The sequence below is a fragment of the Corvus cornix genome, chromosome 3, assembly GCF_000738735.6.
Source record: "Corvus cornix cornix isolate S_Up_H32 chromosome 3, ASM73873v5, whole genome shotgun sequence".
NCBI classification, from domain to species: Eukaryota; Metazoa; Chordata; class Aves; order Passeriformes; family Corvidae; genus Corvus; species Corvus cornix.
In genome coordinates, this window is record NC_047056.1 from 7,887,479 (window position 1) to 7,905,880 (window position 18,402).

Consider the following 18,402-nt stretch of genomic DNA (forward strand, 5'->3'; position numbering starts at 1 on the left):
GATTCACCCTTTTATTGCTGTGAAGAGCTGAAAACCTGAGGGAAGAGAGAGGGGAGATGCTTAAAGCTGAAATTCTGTTGTAAAGCTATGATGTATCAGAGTATCCCTGCCTCTGCGTCCCCTTGGAGTGGATCCCACTCAGCCCGGTCAGCTCCGGACGCAGTCGGCTGCGGGGGCCAGCCTCCGGACTCCGGGAGACCAGAGGTCTGGCTCGTGGGTCCTTCCACAGGACCGCCGCGATGGAGGCAAGCGGTGGAGGGAGGAGGCAGACTCAGATCTGGGTTAAATCTGGAAGTTTATTGAGCCCTCGGAGACAAGGTCCCACCTCCCAGGAATACCCAGCTCTGAGCGAGCTCAGAAGGCACTTGCGGGAGGTTTTATGGGGGGTGGTAACAAGGGAGGGATCAAAGGAATAACCAATCAGAGGAGGGAAGGGTGTGGTGAACAGAATGAAAGGCGCATCAGGGGACCAACCGTGGGAAAGGAAGGGAGGGATCATTTTCTCCTAGCCAATCACACGACACCCCTGCCAGAACTTTCTAGAAGCCTGGGCGGGGTGCCAGCACGATTGGCAAGGGCCAGGGAGGAGGCAAAGGAAGGAAATAGGGTAATTGACAGCGAACTGGGAGGATATAAACTGGGTGGATATAAAATACTAAACTCGAGGGGAGACCCGGACTGAACCAAAGCATAACACACTCCCACATTTCCCCCTTTTTTGTTTTTTATGATGATTGAAATTCAGGTTGGGGACAATACTCAGAGTCTGGATATAAGTCCCCAAACCACTGCGACTCTGGGGCCATGGGCTCGTGCTCTGATTCCGGGAGAGCTTCGGCCTGGCCAATGTCCACGGGGGAGGGGGAGCTTGTAATCAACTTAAACAACAGTCTTCTGAGGAGTCCGAACATAACCAGGGTAACCAAAAAGACGAAAAACAAAAGCAGTCCGGTCCGGAGAATAGACACTGTCCATCCTGATAGTCCCCACCCGTTGAGGATGCTGCTGAGCCAATCACCCGTCTCGCGTTGGATCTGCGACACCATGGCCTGCATCTTGTCGAGAGTCTTGTGGATGTTCTCCGCTCTTGATGACAGGTTTAGGCAGCACAGCCCTTCGAACTCCTCATACCGGTGGTCATGGAGGAGGAGTAGGAAGTCGATAGCGGCCCTGTTTTGTAAGGTGGCTTGTCTGGTTATTTGCTCGTCTTTTAGGAGGTCGCTCAGGGCACTTGAAGTAAGATTTGCTTGTTTGACGACCCAACATTCCATATGCCCTAATTCCCCTAAGGCTTTGGCTGCAGCCACCCACGGCAATAACGTGGAGATTGCAACCCCTTTTGGTCTGGCCCAATGAACAACTTCCGAGTCACAATTTTGGTCCAGATTTGAAAGTTCACGTTTTTGAATTGCCAATTCGGAAGTCCTATTTCTTTTCCTTTCCCAATCATGCACTAGAGTTTGGTTGGGCATCAACAGCGTCAAGCGGCCAATGGTACAAGGGCCTCCTAACAGGCGAGAAGGGATGCCTGCCCACGCCCTGTCACCGCAAATAAGGAATAGTCCTTGGGGTAACCCTTTCGGATGTGACCTATGGGGATTGTCGGTGGTCACCCCGCTGACGGCCAGGCACCATTTGTCTGCCCCATAGTCACGACGGTTCGGGGCTATGTTTTTAAAAGCCTCCCGATCCGGGGACAACCCGAATTGAAATTGGACACAGTAGTGAGCCGGGTAGGATCCCAAGAGATCTAGCTCTTGGGGCTCACTACTGGTCCTCGAGAGCTGGGGCAGCCATTTTTCCAGGGGGTTATCGGTGTTGCGTTTCCCCCTGCGGTGCCAGCTGAAAGGGGGCCGTCTCCGATAGGGTACCCGGGGACGGTGCAGGTTGACAGGTGGCTTGGCGACAGTAGCTTTACTTGCGGGCGTCGTCAAAGCCTGCGCGGCTTTGAGCTTTTCAAGGAGAGATGTAAACTCCTCTCGCCCAAGAGGGATCCCTACCAGACATGTAGCCATCGGGTTTTGGGCCGCGGCTGCGGACAAACATATGTGGTCCTGGCCCATGGTCCGTGCCAGGACCGACCATACGTTTGCTGCCAGCTGGGGAACGAGCCACAGCGATACAGGCCAGGGAAGCAGCTGCAAGATGATGACCAGCTGCAGACTTCTGGCGATGGCTCAGGCGGATGGTGCAGGATCCATCTCCGCTGTCTCCAACTAAAACAAACTCAAAGAGAACAATATTAAAACAAGGACCTATCTGGGGTAAAGTTGGGGTCCAGAGGGCATGGGGTCAGCCTACCCCGGTCTTAGGGGTTGCTTGACTTCCTTTTCCGGCGGGACGGGAGACACACGGTTTCACCCACCTCGATGGGATCCACCTAGGGCCCTCGGGGGTGGATACACAAGCATATCCCTTCCCCCTTGTGATTAACTTATGGGGGCCCTGTATCTCCCGAGTCTCCGGGTCTTTGATCCACACCAGAGGCTTCTCCTTCATTTGCAGCTGCCGAGACCCTCCAAAGTGCCGCACAATCGGCGGATTCAGGTTCTCAAAGGCACAGTTAAGAAAATTTAACGTAAATAGCACCCTTGAGAGCCTGACAACTGGGGAGTCTAGTTTTTCTGGGGACCTTTGCCGTTGTAACATTCTTTTGATGTTCTGATGAGCCCTTTCTATGATGGCTTGGCCTGTTGGGGAATAGGGGATGCCCGTTTTATGTTCTATTCCCCATTGCTGCAAGAAGCCCCTGAACTCCTTAGAAGAATACGCAGGGCCATTGTCCGTTTTTATGACTTTGGGGATGCCCAGGGTAGCGAATGCCTGCACCAAGTGCCTTCTGACATCACTAGCCCTTTCCCCTGTGTGGGTAGAAGCAAAGACGGCACCGGAGAAGGTGTCCACTGACACATGTACGTACTTCATCCTACCATCCTACCATCCTACCATCGAATGAAGCCACACCTCGCAGCTGCTAAGTCCACGGGGATTAACGCCGGTGCCAATGGCGGGAAGAGCTAACTGATGGCATTCTGGACACGCAGCCATGATCGCCCTGGCCTGGTCATGCTTCAGGTTGAACTGCCGGACCAGGGCAGGGGCGTTTTGATCAAACTGCCGATGGCTGATTTTGGCCTGCTCGAAGACATCTGGAATTGGGGCCATCACGGCTGGCGCAGCGAGGGCATCTGCCCTCCTGCTGCCCTCCGCGATGAACCCGGGCAGGTCCATGTGTGACCTGACGTGCATCACGTAATAGGGTTGCTCTCGGTGGGAGACTAGATTGACCAATTTCGAGAGCAGCTCATATAAAGCTGTGTTGGAGACCTCTTGCAAGATGGCATACTCGGCCCTGGAGACTACTCCTGCAACATATGCGGAGTCAGTTACTAAATTTAGGGGTTCGGGAAACCTTTCAAAAGCCCTGACGACTGCATCTAACTCAGCGACTTGAGGTGATCCTTCCACCTCTTTAATATCCGCCTCCCACCGCTGAGTTTGGGGGTTTTTCCAAGTCATGACAGACTTGTGAGAAGCCCCAGACACGTCAGTAAAGACGGTTAAGGCCTTTAAAGGTTCCTTGCTCCGAACACTCTTTGTACTTAACTCAAATTGAATTTCCGAATTAAAAATTTTGTGGGCTGGCCTATGTAAAGAAATTTGGCCTGTGTAACCCTCCAGAGCAAATTGCAAGGCTTCACAATCCTGAAGCAGGCTCTCCAACATTGCTTTAGTAATTTGGCCCGTCCGCATCCTAATTGGTACGTGGATGCAGTCAAAGTCACATCCCGATAATTCCCTGATCCGGACTCCAGCTTTCCGGATCAGTTCAGCCATCAGCTCCTGTGGCCGCGTCATCCTCTTGGACCTGTTATGACTGAGGAAGACCCACTCTATTATCAGGAGGGGGTCCCCCCGGTCCTGGCCCTTCTTGCTCTTCCTGTTGTCTTCCCATTGGAAGACAACCCCATGTAGGTGCGGCAGATTGCCCAGGATGATGAACCTGAACGGCAAGTCAGGCCTGTACCTGCTTGCCTGCCTGGTGGACATCAGGTGTTGCACCTTCTCCAAGGCTGTCCGTGCCTCTGGGGTAAGCGTCCGGGGAGAACTAAGCTCCTCTCCCCCTTTCAACAAATCGAAAAGGGGGGCTAGGTCTTCATTAGACAGACCCAGCCACGGCCTTACCCAGTTTAAGGACCCACACAGCTTGTGGACATCCGCCAATGTCTTGATGTTCGTTTGAATAGCCAATTTTTGCGGCACAATGGTCCGCTTTGTAATTTCAAGGCCCAGGTATTTCCAAGGTGGCATCCTTTGAATTTTATCTTGTTGAAGCTCGAACCCTGCAGCAACCAATACTCCGATTGTCAGGTCAAGCACTGTCGCAAGCACGTCATCATCGGGGGCACACACGAGGACATCATCCATATAATGAAGGATGATGGCCTCTTTTGCGGCTGCGCGTACTGGGGCAAGCAAGGAAGAGACATACCACTGGCAGATTGTCGGGCTGTTCTTCATCCCCTGTGGCAACACCTTCCAATGATATCTCTTTCTTGGGGCTCCTCGGTTGATGACCGGAACCAAGTAGGCAAAACGTGGGGCATCGTCAGGGTGTAGAGGAATTTGGAAGAAGCAATCTTTAATATCAATTACGGCCAAATTCCAATTTTGGGGGAGCATTGTCGGGGACGGCATCCCTGGTTGGAGAGAGCCCATGTCCTCAATCTCATTATTAATTTGGCGAAGGTCCTGGAGGAACCGCCATTTGTCTTTGTTAGGTTTTTTAATCACAAAGACAGGGGAATTCCAAGGGCTGTTAGTTTCCACTATATTCCCCTTCTTAAGCTGCTCCTCCACGAGCTTCTCGAGCGCCTCCAATTTCTCGCCGTAGAGCGGCCACTGTTCTATCCAAACTGGGCAGTCTGTTTTCCAAGTCAATTTCTGGGTAGGGCGCTCCTCAGTGACCGCTGCGCAAAAATTCTGTGGGGGGTCAGGAATGTCAATAGTGACTCCCCACTGCTGCATGAGATCTCTCCTCAAGAGGGGTTCCTTGTAATCAAGTACGAATGGACGTATATTGGCCAATTGTCCGCTCGGCCCCTTAATTTGTACGATGCTTTTAGATTGTTTCGCCAATTGGATGCCGCCTACACCTTGTACGTGCCCTGCCACGTTCTGCAGTTCCCAATGTGCCGGCCATTCCCGTGTGGGAATGATTGTCACATCTGCCCCTGTGTCCAGAAGTCCCTTAAGGTGGAGGACTTCTTCGCCTCTGTTGATTTTGCAGTCCACCCTCGGCTTCCCTGTTCCTATTACATGGGTGGCACACACCATTGGGTGTGGCCCTCCTGCAGGGATAGCCTGGGCGACCATCTGCCCTCTGGGCAGAAACAGAGGCAGACGGACACAACGTAGCCAGAGAACGGGTCCTTCGGGACTAGATGTCATTAGCCCCGGAGCGACTTCGATCTCTGGTGGTGTGCAGTTAACATCTCCGATGATGACATACCTGTCTGGGCTCTGAATTCTCGCCCCCAGCTCACCACCGATGCTCACCGGTGCGGCGTGCCACTCGCTGTCCTTCAGGAGGAGCGGTGTCAACAGCTGCAACCTGAAAGAGTTGTCGGAGAAAGAAGTCAAGTCAGGCTGAATTGTCACATCCGACAGATTGGTCTTATCACACCCTGCCCTCCCCAACCCCTCCTCCCCCTCGCGTCCCGTCCCTTTTTTATCTTCACGCGGGGCGGGCGCACGCTCCCCACTCAGTTTTTTTGAGACTCGTTTACAAGTCCCCCTAACCCCTGTTCCTTCTTAAACTGATGGAATTCTCGCTTGAGTGGGCAGTCCTTGGTCCAGTGCCCAGGTTGATTGCAGAGGAAGCAGGTGTTCCGGGTCTGCTGTTGTGGCTGCCTCCGGGCGTTCTTCGATGGAGGTCGGACGCCTTGGCCTGTGGTTCTCCTCTGGTCCGCAGCAGGGCGTGGTGTAGCTGCTCCCACAGAAGCCATTCCCCAGGGTCTTTGCTTGTCCGAGCCGACAGGTTGCAGGTGCGGTGCTTTCGCAGCACAGACTTCTAGCATAGCTTGTATTGTTGGCGAAGGGTCCAGAGGGAGGCTCAGGATGGCTGCCTTACACTGGGGGTTCGCGTTTGCCATCGCCATCTCCACAATGACCTCCTCTCTGGCCGCCGGCTGCCTAACCTGCAACTCTACGGCTCGGGTTAGTCTTTCGACAAATCTGAGGAATGATTCCGTGGGCTGCTGTCGGACCCGCGAGTAGCTTTCCACAGGCGCGTCCGGCCTCAGGTCAAGGAATGCCTTACCGGCTAGCTCCTTGACCCGCTGCAGCACCTCCAAAGGCAGACCCTGGGCCTGCTTCGGCGCCAGAGCCCATTCCCCCTCGCCGCTCAGATAGTCCATTGTTAATGCCTGATTATCGGCATCAACGGTCGTATCGGGTCCCTACAAAAGCACCGGAAGGAGTCGGCAGAGCTCCCTTTCCCATGCCGATTTCCAGAGCAGAAACTCTGCCGAGGAAAGCAAACATGAGAAAAGTTGACGCAGATCAAAGGGCGTCATTACCGCTCCGGAGAGATTTGCCTGTAAAAGGCCACGAAAATATTCACTCTCCCTCCCAAACTCCTTCTGCGCCTTGCAGAGCTCCTTAATTGTTTGATGGGAGAGGGGTTCCCCACTGGCACAGGTCAATCCCCCTCTCCGGGACCTCTGATAAAAAACCGGAGCAACTGAAGGGATGGGATCCAGTTCCAGGTTCCGGTCCTCAGGCCCTCCCCCTTCCGGCCACTCACCATGGGAACCGGAAGGCCAACCGTGGGAACCAGAGGTAGGAGCGTGAGAACCGGAAGCGGGAAGTGGGTGGCGACTGGACACGGACCTGCGACAACCCCCCAGGGCGGAGCAAGGGGTGTACACCTAAGTGGGGTAGGAGGGGTAGCAAGGGCAGACCCACCTTGGGAGTAGGAGGGGTCAGGGTACGGGGAGGAGTTGGGAAGGGAGGGGTTAGGACTTGGGAGGAAAGGGTTTCGGGATGGGGAAGGAGAGGGAGGGCAAGAGGAGGTCTCTGCCATGTGGCGCCCGCCATCTTGTCCTCCTTGGGTAGGGAAGCCATTTTCTAAATCTTCGGTGAAGCTAAAGTGAACTTGGGGTCTTAGAACTCGGGAAGTCGGGGAACAGAGTGAGCCCCGGGCAGTATGGCCAGGACTGTCCGGGCGGGGGGACCGGGAATCCCGAGGAAGCCAGGGAGTCGATAGCAACCCTGCGCAGCATCGTGGTTTGCTCTCTTCAGGATGCCCGGTTTAGGGGACACAGGCTTAGGAGAAGACTTAGGGGTAGCAACTGGGGAACCCGGGGTTGGCTGTCCTTCCCTCTCCCTTTTTTTGTTTAAAGCAGACCGAATTTGTAAATATAATAAAGAAAACTTATCTAAATCCTTCTCTTTTGCCAGTTGTGATTCTGCCAATTTTGCTCCCACGGCGTTCCAAAAGGGAACGCTTAAAACCGAATATTGGGAGCAGTGAGGGAAGTGCAAGAACAGCCAGCGAACAAACCTTTTTAAACACCCCTTAGAAAAACGTTTCCCCCCTCCCTCTAGGAGTCCCACAACTTGGATATATACCCCCTTCTGTGCTGTGGACAGTTTAGCGCCCATATCCACAGCACAACATCTGAAGCCGAAGGAATAAACCCTGGACACTAAATCCCAACCGGAGGCAAGTGACGCACCCGCCCCGGGGCTGCGCAGCCTAATCGCGGCTCCTCAGGAGCCAGGGACCGTAGAGGTCCCGAAAAGCCTTTACCGGCTTTGAAGTAGATTCCCCCCCCCGGGGGAAAATACTTACCCCTTAGTGTCCAGGTGAGCTCCAGACGACCAATCCTCCACCGAGGACGACTCTGCCGGCGCAGGCGGAGCTACCGTCCTCTCCCCCAGGAGCACAGCTCCCTAAAACAGAGCGTGCTACAACTGGGGTAGCTAGACGTCCCAAGGACAGGCTCAGAGAGCCGATCAGTCCATTCCGTGGGGTCCGATGGAAGCGGGGGGCCCCACACTGGGCGCCAAGCTGCCTCTGCGTCCCCTTGGAGTGGATCCCACTCAGCCTGGTCAGCTCCGGACGCAGTCAGCTGCGGGGGCCAGCCTCCGGACTCCGGGAGACCAGAGGTCTGGCTCGTGGGTCCTTCCACAGGACCGCTGAGATGGAGGCAAGCGGTGGAGGGAGGAGGCAGACTCAGATCTGGGTTAAAACTGGAAGTTTATTGAGCCCTCGGAGACGAGGTCCCACCTCCCAGGAATACCCAGCTCTGAGCAAGCTCAGAAGGCACTTGCGGGAGGTTTTATGGGGGGTGGTAACAAGGGAGGGATCAAAGAAATAACCAATCAGAGGAGGGAACGGTGTGGTGAACAGAATGAAAGGCGCATCAGGGGACCAACCGTGGGAAAGGAAGGGAGGGATCATTTTCTCCTAGCCAATCACACGACACCCCTGCCAGAACTTTCTAGAAGCCTGGGCGGGGTGCCAGCACGATTGGCAAGGGCCAGGGAGGAGGCAAAGGAAGGAAATAGGGTAATTGACAGTGAACTGGGAGGATATAAACTGGGTGGATATAAAATACCAAACTCGAGGGGAGACCCGGACTGAACCAAAGCATAACACACTCCCACATATTCCGTTGTAATTTCATGAAGATATGGGGGGTGGAGTGTTCAACTCGTAAGCAAAAGCACCTGCGCTGAGATAGGCAGATGCTGACGCAGCTGAAATTTCATGAGAAGTTTGGAAGGGAGAGATGGACCAGATGAGGACTTTTGCTCCAAATGGGAAAGGAGAAAACCTCAGTTCCTAGAGATGCTCCCAGAGATAGTCCTAAAGATGAAGATGCTCCCAGAGATGGGTGAAGAGAACTTTTGTTTTCTGAACAGCTCAACCTTAAAATTGTACCCCAAAAAACTTCAAGAGTGGACCCTCGAAAGCAGTTGCGGGAAAAGCTGCAAGTCGGGGGAAGGGACTCACATGCGAGCAGAGAGACTCCTCTTCCTAAATGGACTGAACAATATTTGGAAGTGGGCGGCTGTCTCGTTGTGATAATGTTTTCATAGCACGAGCAAGAAGAGACTTCTCTTTCTAAATGGACTGAACAAGGTTATTATGGAAGTGGTAAACAGACTGAACATCTTAAGGGTTGTCTTTTTACATTGTCAGTGGAAGGAAGGTGGGGGGAGGAGGAGAGTTCTGAAGGTATGGTATAATTTTTTTTTTCCCCCTCTTTTACGTCTGTTAATAAACTTGTTTATATTCTTTCAAGTTTGGTGCCTGCTTTGCGTTTCTCCTAATTCTTATCTCACATAAGATAAACAGTAATGAGTATTTTGGACCAAACCACTACACTAAATTGGTGTTTCTGCCCGGTTACAAACCGGACCCGCTACACCCTATCATCTGCTTATTGCCAGAAATGGGTCCCATAGCTTCAAGCTGGGTCCAGGCGAGGGGAGAGAGAAGCCAGGCGAATTCTTCAGCACAGTTTGTGTTCAAGGACACTGCACACACACTCCCCTGCGTTCTCACCACTGCACAGCTGAGGGAGCAGCTTCCTACTTTTAGCTAGCCTGTTAGCTGAGGCAAGAAATTTTTCCCGGGACTGTGGCTTCTTCTTCTTCTTCTTCTTCTGGAACTGTTCAGCTTTGCTCCAGTCTGAAACACCAGAACGTTGCCAGGAGCCCCACGCCACAGCCTGGAGGGGAGGTCCTGGGGTGCCACATCCAGGCTCCGGAGGACCTCGGGAGAAGCCAAGCAGGACTCTAAAAAATCCGCCATCTTTCTCCACAACAGGAAGGTTTATTATCTAACATTCTTCATCTTTTTCCTTTGTGCCTGTGTGCACCCTGCTTGTTAAATAAATTTTTTTTTCATTTTCCTCCAAGAAATTCCTTTTGAACCTGTGGGGAAGGTGCTGCCAAAACCTGCTTCCATTAGAGGATACATTCATCTCAGGATGTTTCCTCCTAATTTGTCTCAAACCGAGACATTTCCCCATGCAGAAGCCAAAGTTCAGCAAGAGAGCCATAAGACACAGCTGCACAACAGAGGAAACACCACAAAGACATATGAGCAACATGATAGTCAGTGAATATTCTCTAATTATGCTGAAAAAAAGAGACTAAAAGCACACACCAGCTGACATTTGGCTGCATGGCCATGATGCTAATTGGCTGCAGTTAATAAGATGGCAGCACTGATGCTAGAAAGAACCCAGGCCAGAAAGGAATATCACTGATTAGCTAAAAATTAAGGTAAACCCAGAAGAACATCTCCCCACAGTACTTACACCCTGCAGCCAGCCTTGGAAAAGCTTGCTAGGAGAGGAGCAGGAAAATATGAAAGAGAAGTCGCAAAATTCACCATGATGCTTCAAAACTGACCAGAAAAGTCACAGCTTGTCCACCAACTCCATGCACACCATAAAACCCCATGACACGTGGCGTGCGTAGGTGTGAAAATGAATTGTACATTCAGGCTGTTAATGTTGTAATCAATTTATATGGATTTATTCGCTGCCGATGTCTGTAAGGTGATGCAGAGAGAGAGGATAGAAGACACCTTTGAAGGGCCAAGAGCTAGAGCCACATGGGACCTATGTTGAGATCAAGAACTATCCATGAGGGAGCAGTTTCACAGAGCCAGTGCAGCTTTCCAACTTCAGCAAAATCTTTGTCCTGCAAGAAGCAAACACTCGGCCAGGAGCAGGGATTCAGATTGGAATGAGCAGCCTTAGCTCAACTCTCATCATGTTTCTTTACTGAATCAAACTGAAAAAGAACCACAAACCAGGAAGCAAGACAACATAAATGGTATTGAACTGCCACACAAATTGTTTCCAAGAAAATGTTAATGTCTGATCCAAGGCTCTGGAGTCAGTTGTCATCTCACTGTTCCTAACAGCCTTTAGATCTGTTCAGATATGTATAACTGTTCCAGTTTGGGCAAATTTAGAAATATATCCTCTGAGAGAAGGCACAACCACCCCTCCCCCACCAGGTTCGAGAAAAAATAAATTTTCCTCGAAGGAAAGTGAAGAAGATAAAACTATTTATTTAACAAACATATGGGAAGGAAAATAATGTTAGATGGTAAAATCTTTCGCTGTAGAGGAAAAAAACCTGGGAAAGTGTTCGAGTGTCCTCCCTTTGGTCTCCTTGGAGCTGGGGCTTGGGCCGGGGCCAGGCCCTCTGTCCCCGGTGGAAAGTCCTCCCGATGTGCTCTGATGTTACAGCAATCAAGCAGTCCAGTAGAAAAGGGGAAAAATCCGGAATTCCAGAGAAGGAAATCCAAAGTCCAACTCTCAGTCTCTCTCTGGAGAACAAGAAACTGAAAACAACTGGCCAAAAACTGACTGGAAAGCAGCAAGCCGGGTGCTTCCTCCCTCCCCTGCCCCAGCTGGGGAAAAAAAAACCTGCTATCTTTTTGTAACCTTGAACGAGCTGCAAACTGCTTTGAGAAAGTTTTGCTCAGTTTTTTTTCCTTCCCCCTTTCAGGCTCAGTTTAGAGGCATAGAAAGGCACAAAAATTAATTTCTGGGCATAGGCAGCGATATGGGATACACATCATAAGGTCACCCCAAGACAATAACATAGCTTGTCCATTTTTTGTCCACATAGAAAGCTATAAAAAAGCCAAGAGAAATCGATTAATTTTAAAGAACAACAGGGCAATAATGCTCACTCTCTTCACAGCTGTTGTGGGGACTAGTACTAGGTTCAGTGCTTTAAAAGATGTCAGTCCTGTGTTAACCACAAAGTAGTATCAGGAAAAATGGCTGGCTCTCAGAAATAATTTGCTTTGTATAACTCTCACCTCTTTCTGCTCAAAAGATAAGGTATGCCCAGCTTCTTAGTATGTCAGATTCCTATGAGAGTCATATATATGGATAAGTATGTATAAAAGAACAAAAGAAACTAAAATCCTAACCAACTAGTCAAGGTTCTATTTTATTAAAAATATATGGCTTGATTTTCTTCTCAACTTGCATTAAGGGGAATGCAATTACTAATCACCCATTCATCGAGTGAGCCCTGAGTTTATCTTGTTCCCTTCCCTGGGATACCCATGGCTCACAAATTTAGGTGTGTCCTTCCCCGGACCAGGAAGGCATCCAGATATGAGGAAGGGGCTAACTAACTCATGTAATAACTAACTCATGTAAGCACAAGTTAACTATTGGGAGACAGCAAATGTTAGTTCAGACAGCAGATGTTAATTACAAAACCTAAGAAACTGAATTTGCCCTAATCTTGTCAAGATAGAGGGGACAAGGATTATTTCAGAGACTGCTGCATCACTCCTCAAAGGACTACGCATGCCCAGGGAGAAAGGTGAAAAGTGCACTGTGAGGAAGACTACTGGTCTTCATCAGAAAGACCCCCGAGGAAGAGGAGAGGCCTTCCTCAGCGCGACCACCAGGACACACAGCAGATGCGTGACCCGTATGCTAATGATATTAATGACTTCCGAGAAATAATTTGTATAACCACGCCTGTCCCAAGGAATGTGATGAATACTTAACCCATAATACTGTGTTGTAGGGAGCACCGGTGTGTGTGTTTGGAGGAGCGATCCCCACACACCCAGGTGCGCCAAATAAAGCAAATACCCACTTCTCTGACTGTCTCTGAAGTGTCTCCTGGCCCGGTTTCAGCACGATTCAGATAAGAGTAACAATAAGCAATGATATAATATCCTGCCTCTTTTTTCTTCTCTCACAACATTGGCACTGCCACACAGCCACGCAGCTCTGCTTTCTGTTGGCTTGGGAAGTGTCGGGGTGTTGGGGTGGCTCAGCCTGCTCTCGGGCTGAAACCATCAAATGTCAGTCACCAGAAGAGATCACTGAGGTCTAGGTTACCTCCCCCTGGGTGGCTCCCAATCCTAAATTACCTCCCCCTGTTCCAGAAAGTTCTCCCTTTTATAGTTATTAATTGGTTCCCTGTTATGACTCCTGCCTCCCTGTTTTCCCCATTTGTTCTGAAAAATTCTATCCTCCCCTCTGCTTGTACCCCATTGGTTGTTTTCCCTTTCCCTGCCTTACTCCACCCCCCCCATAAAGGGGGCTAGCCTGCGTCTCCTCAGCGCTTTTTGCTGGTCCCTGATCCCTCCTGCAAATAAACCTGTTGGAACTCACACCAGAAGCCCCTCCCGCCTTCTTTGCCTCTGGGCTAACGCCAGCCTGATCATCAGCTGCCTGACGTGCTTCCTCTGAGGAGGAGGCAGCGCACACACCCATCTCATGCTGATTCCACTGAGCCATCCAGCGAGGACGTTGTGGAGGCTAACGCTGCATCCCCTCTGCCCGAGGGCACGCCAGGGCTTGTGGTGACAAGCCCCCGGTTGCGTTATCAGGGTTTTAGGAGTTCTCCTTCTGGTTTTTTTTTCCTCTCAAAGAATTATCCCCCATATGTGTTGCTAGGAGACAATAACAACTGGATACTTAAGAGAGACAAAAGAAGTTGCCAGAGCTCAGGGTGGGGCCCAGCTGGCTACTCTCTCTTTACCTGGGGTTCCTCATGGCAGGCAGAGATGCTGCAAGATTTGGACTGGGAAAATGGGGTTGGGTGCAGCCCCCAGCTCTTTGTTCTCTCACCATTTGGCATTCAGAGGGAAGAGAGGCTGCAGTTGCTGTCACCACTGCGGGGTTCTGCCTTCTGCTGCCCTTCTACCATGAGTGGAGCTCTGCTCGTGGGACTGCCCATTGCGCTGGAAGCTTGTTAACATCCTTACTAAAAGAGGGACGTCTCACCGTCTGCTGGGGTGCCTCAGGGGAAAAACCCTGGGATCCCAAGCCCGCCTTTCCCTGCCCTGCTGGGAGCCAGGCTGCCACTGCCCCGCCCCCGCCATTCCTTTGCCACTGCTCTGAGTCTTTGCTACACTGCAGCTCCTCACCCCCTGCCTGCTGAGATGTCTCGTGGTTCCCTCTACAGCTGTGGAGTTTGATACATCTCTTCTACCACCCAGGATTAAAAACGGCTCATTCCTGCCATTCCAGCTTGCTGCTTCCAAGGGTCCTGCTGGGGCACTGGGATCAGCTGCCCCTGTGGGTTTGTGAAGCTTTTCTTCCATCCCTCAGCCAAGCCACCATTACCACGTGCTCCCCAAGCTTGCTCCAGAGCGCCCCCTGCAGCTGCGGGGAAACCATCGCACCTGCCCTGCTCACTGGGAGTCACCAGCGCCCCTGCCAGCTGTGACAGTAACTGCACCAAAGGGGAAAGTGCCTGCAGCCAAGAGAGGCTGGTGCTGGGTTTCTGGTTCTGTTTGTTGTTATTCCCAAACAACATATTGTTGTTTGTTTGCCTTGTTACACATACTAGTAAAGAACTGTTATTCCTATTTCTCGTATCTTTGCCTGAAAGCCCCTTGATTTCAAAATTATAATAATTCGGAGCGAAGGGGGTTACATTTTCCTTTCCAAGGGAGGCTCCTGCCTTCCTTAGCAGACACCTGTCTTTCAAACCAAGACAGGAAGATGTAGAAGAGGAGTTTGGGTGCAATGGGAACACAGATAGGGCAACAAATAATTGCTGAGTCACTTCAGTGCATGCAGCTGTTGCCATGCACAAAGAGGCTCTGCACAGGGGATCTTTACCATGTGCCCTGGCTGATGGCTACCCTCAGGGAAATAAAACTAAGGGTCACTAAGATACCCATTGCCTCCAGTAAGGTGCCCTGCAAACCTGTAGCACTGGGAGAGCACAGGGCTAGTGGGCAGATCTGGAGCATGGCACTGCTGAGTCACTTGACATGATGCCTGCAATGCAAGAGCTTTAGTCACCATGGAAATAATGGACCAGCATCTTTCTTCCACGTACGTGGGCTGGGAACAAACTAAATTCTGATAATAGTGTTCATGTTTTCATAAGTGAGTCAAAAGTCATTCCTTGCCTTTTATGGTTTGACTTACTTTCAGCAGTGTATACTGGTTCAGCTTATTCCATCTATTTCATTAAAAGAATTACTATAAAGATTTACACAATCTTTAGAAGATTTTTTGCCATAAACCCAATTTGTCTTCTGTGTCACTCATGGGAAATCAAAGACTGAAATAATCAATTAAGGGGGAGTTCCTGTATGAAAAAAAGTCTTAAGAGAACAGAATTTCTGTGTGAGAATGGACTTAGGCAAATACTTTCTTTTCTTCACTCATGCTAATCCACATGCTTGGTGATAATAACCTTCATGTTAGATTGCTTTGACCTATCACCACTGCTCAGGATTTGGAGCATGATAGATCCTAGTCCTGACTTTTTGCCACATAAAATGAAAAAGCAATTTATACAACCTCTTGTAGGAAAATGACAGTGCTCAAAGGAAATGGGGTCAAGCTATAGTTTAATTTAGGTGTGGTAAGCTTCACACATCTGTCCTGGGTAAATCAGTCATTGAAGCTTTTATCTCATCCATTAGATGGGTTAGATTATTTTAAACTTTTTTTCAACTCTTATGGAGCCAACTAAAAGATAAGGTTAAAGATATTAAAAGATGCTTAAAACAACGTAATACCTAAAAAAAAGTGAGGTACTACCAGCCTGTGGCACAAACAGAGGGAATCTGTACCAGAGAATAATAAAGATTTCTGAAGAGCTGAGAGGTGCTCTTGATGGAAGGTAGTTGGATGTGGGCTCCTTCACCATTCACAAATTTGCTCTCTGTTTGCTGACTCTACTTGATGACACTTCATCCTTTCATAGCTTTCATCAGCCTGGTGCAGCCCTGTCTCATGTAACTGTGGATCTAGGAGCAGATGTGCACAGCTGGCATGAGGTCAGAGCTGGATAAGAAAGTACCTGAAGGCCAGGAGAAGCTGTGACTTTACATCTCATTCATGACATATTGCTGTCAGCAGCAGGCTTTTATGCACTAAAACACTTCTGGTTGTCACATGGACAGTGACCAACAGAGTGAACAGGAGAAAAGACACAAAATACACAGGGGCAAACCAACAGCAGACATCATTATTATCTCCTTCATTTGTTTTAAAGAACTAGAGTAAAAATAAAATATATTTTGTTTTTATTTAGGTCACCATCCATCATTCCTGCTTCCTTCTGCTGACCCCTCCAACAAAAATGGGCAGCCTGATCTGGTGGAATGTGTGCCACATCATGGCAGGGAAGTTGGAAGTAGATGAGCTTTAAGATCCCTTCCAACCCAAACCATTCTGTAATGATATGAGGGCTGCCTTTCCTCAGTGTGAGTTTCAGTATTTACATGTACCCTTAGAGGAACCAGAGGGGAGAAAAGCAGCATCCCAGCATAGCCCACTGGTGATTACTGCTGCTTGGAGGAGGCTGATGCAAAATATTTGCTCAGATAATAAATCTTACCTTGAAAAAATCCCTCAAGTGCAGAAGCAAACCAGTAAATTAACTTTTTTGAGGTCCTCCATGGCAGCAGAGTATAGTAAAACATGTGGCACTGCCTCATTTTTCACCTCTCCCCGACTTGTCCACTTACAGGGGACTTTGTCCTCTGTCACGGGATGTGAAGCCAAAAGTAAGGTCTGCCTGGCCAGGATAAATAAGAAGTGGTAAGTGCTTAATGCAAACACTTCTGTGCAGATCTTGTATTGGGTGTTAATCAATCCGCTTCCTGATCTCTAATTGCCACATTGGCTCGGGTTTTTCCTCTTTCTATAAAGGCAAGGTTGAGTTTTTACAGCTGGAATCAAAAGGAACCCAACATGCTTAGTGTGCATGAACTTGAGAAGAGACTAGGCTTGCTACTCTTAGTGTATGAAGAAAACAAAACAGAAAGGTTTTGGGGGAAAAAAAAAAGAGGGATATTATCCAAAGAGATTCAGGTAAAAAGGGAGCAAGGGTAAGAATAGACAAAATGAAAAAGCATTTGTAGAAGTGGAGGAAATTTGGTAACATGACAAAGGTTTCATGATTGGTCAGGAAAGCAATTTTGAGAAAGATGCTTGAAGAATCAGAAAACCAGGAAGGTCATGTGAAGCCTTTGCTGCAAAAGAAAAGCATATGCTGCCCAGTGATAAATATCCTTCCGCATGCAGCAAAAAAGCTGAGGAGCTCACTGTGCCCAACAAACAATAAAGAAACAACCTAGGGTGGAAAGATAGGAGAACAGTCCACACATTGCAGTGACTGACGCAGCATCTTCCTGCAAGAGAGGGGCCACTGCACACTCTGTGCCATTGCTGGGCCAGACGCACGGGCACTTCTCCATGGGTCGGAAGGTGACAGGACTGGCTGGTGACAGAGGAAAGGTGCTTGAGTGGTTTCTGCCTGGGACACTGCATTGCTGCAGCCCTGAAGGAGAAAAGATTGCTGATGTTGAAAGCAAGCAAGATATAAAGTGTTTTCCACAGCTCTGCATGATTAAGTACAGAGAGGTAAGTCCAGAAATTCCAGACTACTAACAACGCTTTGGGATGAAACAGGTAAGAGGCAAAGGTTTGTGTTGGTTTTGTATGGCATGGTTTTTGGTAGCTCGGGGACCACAGAGGGGGCTTCTGTGAGAAGCTGCTAGAAGTTTCCACCATGTCCAGCAGAGCTAATCCCTGATGTCTCTGAAGATGGACATGTCACTGGCCAAGCCTGGGCTAATTAGAGGTGATGGTAACGCCTCTGCAATAGCATATTTAAGAAGAAAATCAAACCGAAGTGGGACACAGTTTTTTTCTAGCCAGAGAAGAGGAGGAGGTGAGAACATGTGAGGGAAAACAACATGGAGACACCAAGATCCGTGGAGAAGGAGGGGGAGGAGGTGCTCCAGGCGCTGGAGCCAAGATTCCTCTGCAGGCTGTGGTGGTGACCATGGTGAAGCAGCTGTGCCCCTGCAGCCCATGGGGATCCACGAGGGATGCAGAGATCCATCCACAGCCCATGGGGATCCACAGGGGATACAGAGATCCACCCACAGCCCGTGGGGGAGGTGCCCATGCCAGAGCGGGTGGATGCCTGCAGGAGACTGTGATCCAGTGGGAGACCTGGTGGAGAGAGAGGGCCCTTGCTTTCAGGCTGGAGCAGCCTGTCCTTGGAGGACTGCACCCTGTGGAAAAGTAACCCACGCCACAGCAGTTTTGGGAGGTGTTGGGGTTTTAGTTTAGTCCTAGGGGGTTTTTTTTTTCTGTTAAAGGAATTTCCCCCCCCATACATGTTGCTAAGGGAACAAATTGCTGATTGTTGAGTGCTTAAGGAAAGACAAAGGACCTGGCTGCTCTTTTTGTTTCACCTGGGGGTGTGGGCAGTTGGGTCTCGGGTTCGGACAGAGAGGAGTCGGCTTGCTTCGGCTGCTTTTCCTTGTGCCCAAAGCCGCCTTCCCTGCCCCGCTGGAGGCCGGGCTGTGGCTGCCCTGCCCTGCCGCTGCTTCGAGCCTTC

General features: G+C 50.1%; 1 protein-coding gene across 1 annotated transcript; it reads right to left on the reverse strand.

Moving 5' to 3' along the window:
* Nucleotides 1–276: 276 nt before the first annotated feature.
* Nucleotides 277–8,743, reverse strand: LOC104691538. Its single transcript, XM_039570079.1, has 3 exons — nucleotides 7,859–8,743; nucleotides 5,513–5,614; nucleotides 277–2,216 (listed from the first exon to the last, which is right to left on the reverse strand). Exon 3 carries the CDS (start codon nucleotides 2,061–2,063, stop codon nucleotides 726–728), a length of 1,338 nt encoding a protein of 445 aa, XP_039426013.1. The 5' UTR covers nucleotides 2,064–2,216; nucleotides 5,513–5,614; nucleotides 7,859–8,743; the 3' UTR covers nucleotides 277–725.
* Between the last annotated feature and the right edge of the window lie 9,659 nt (nucleotides 8,744–18,402).

Coding starts and splice junctions, on each gene's coding strand:
- LOC104691538 (XM_039570079.1), bottom strand. CDS start 2,063: ATGGGCCAGGACCACATATGTTTGTCCGCAGCCGCGGCCCAAAACCCG.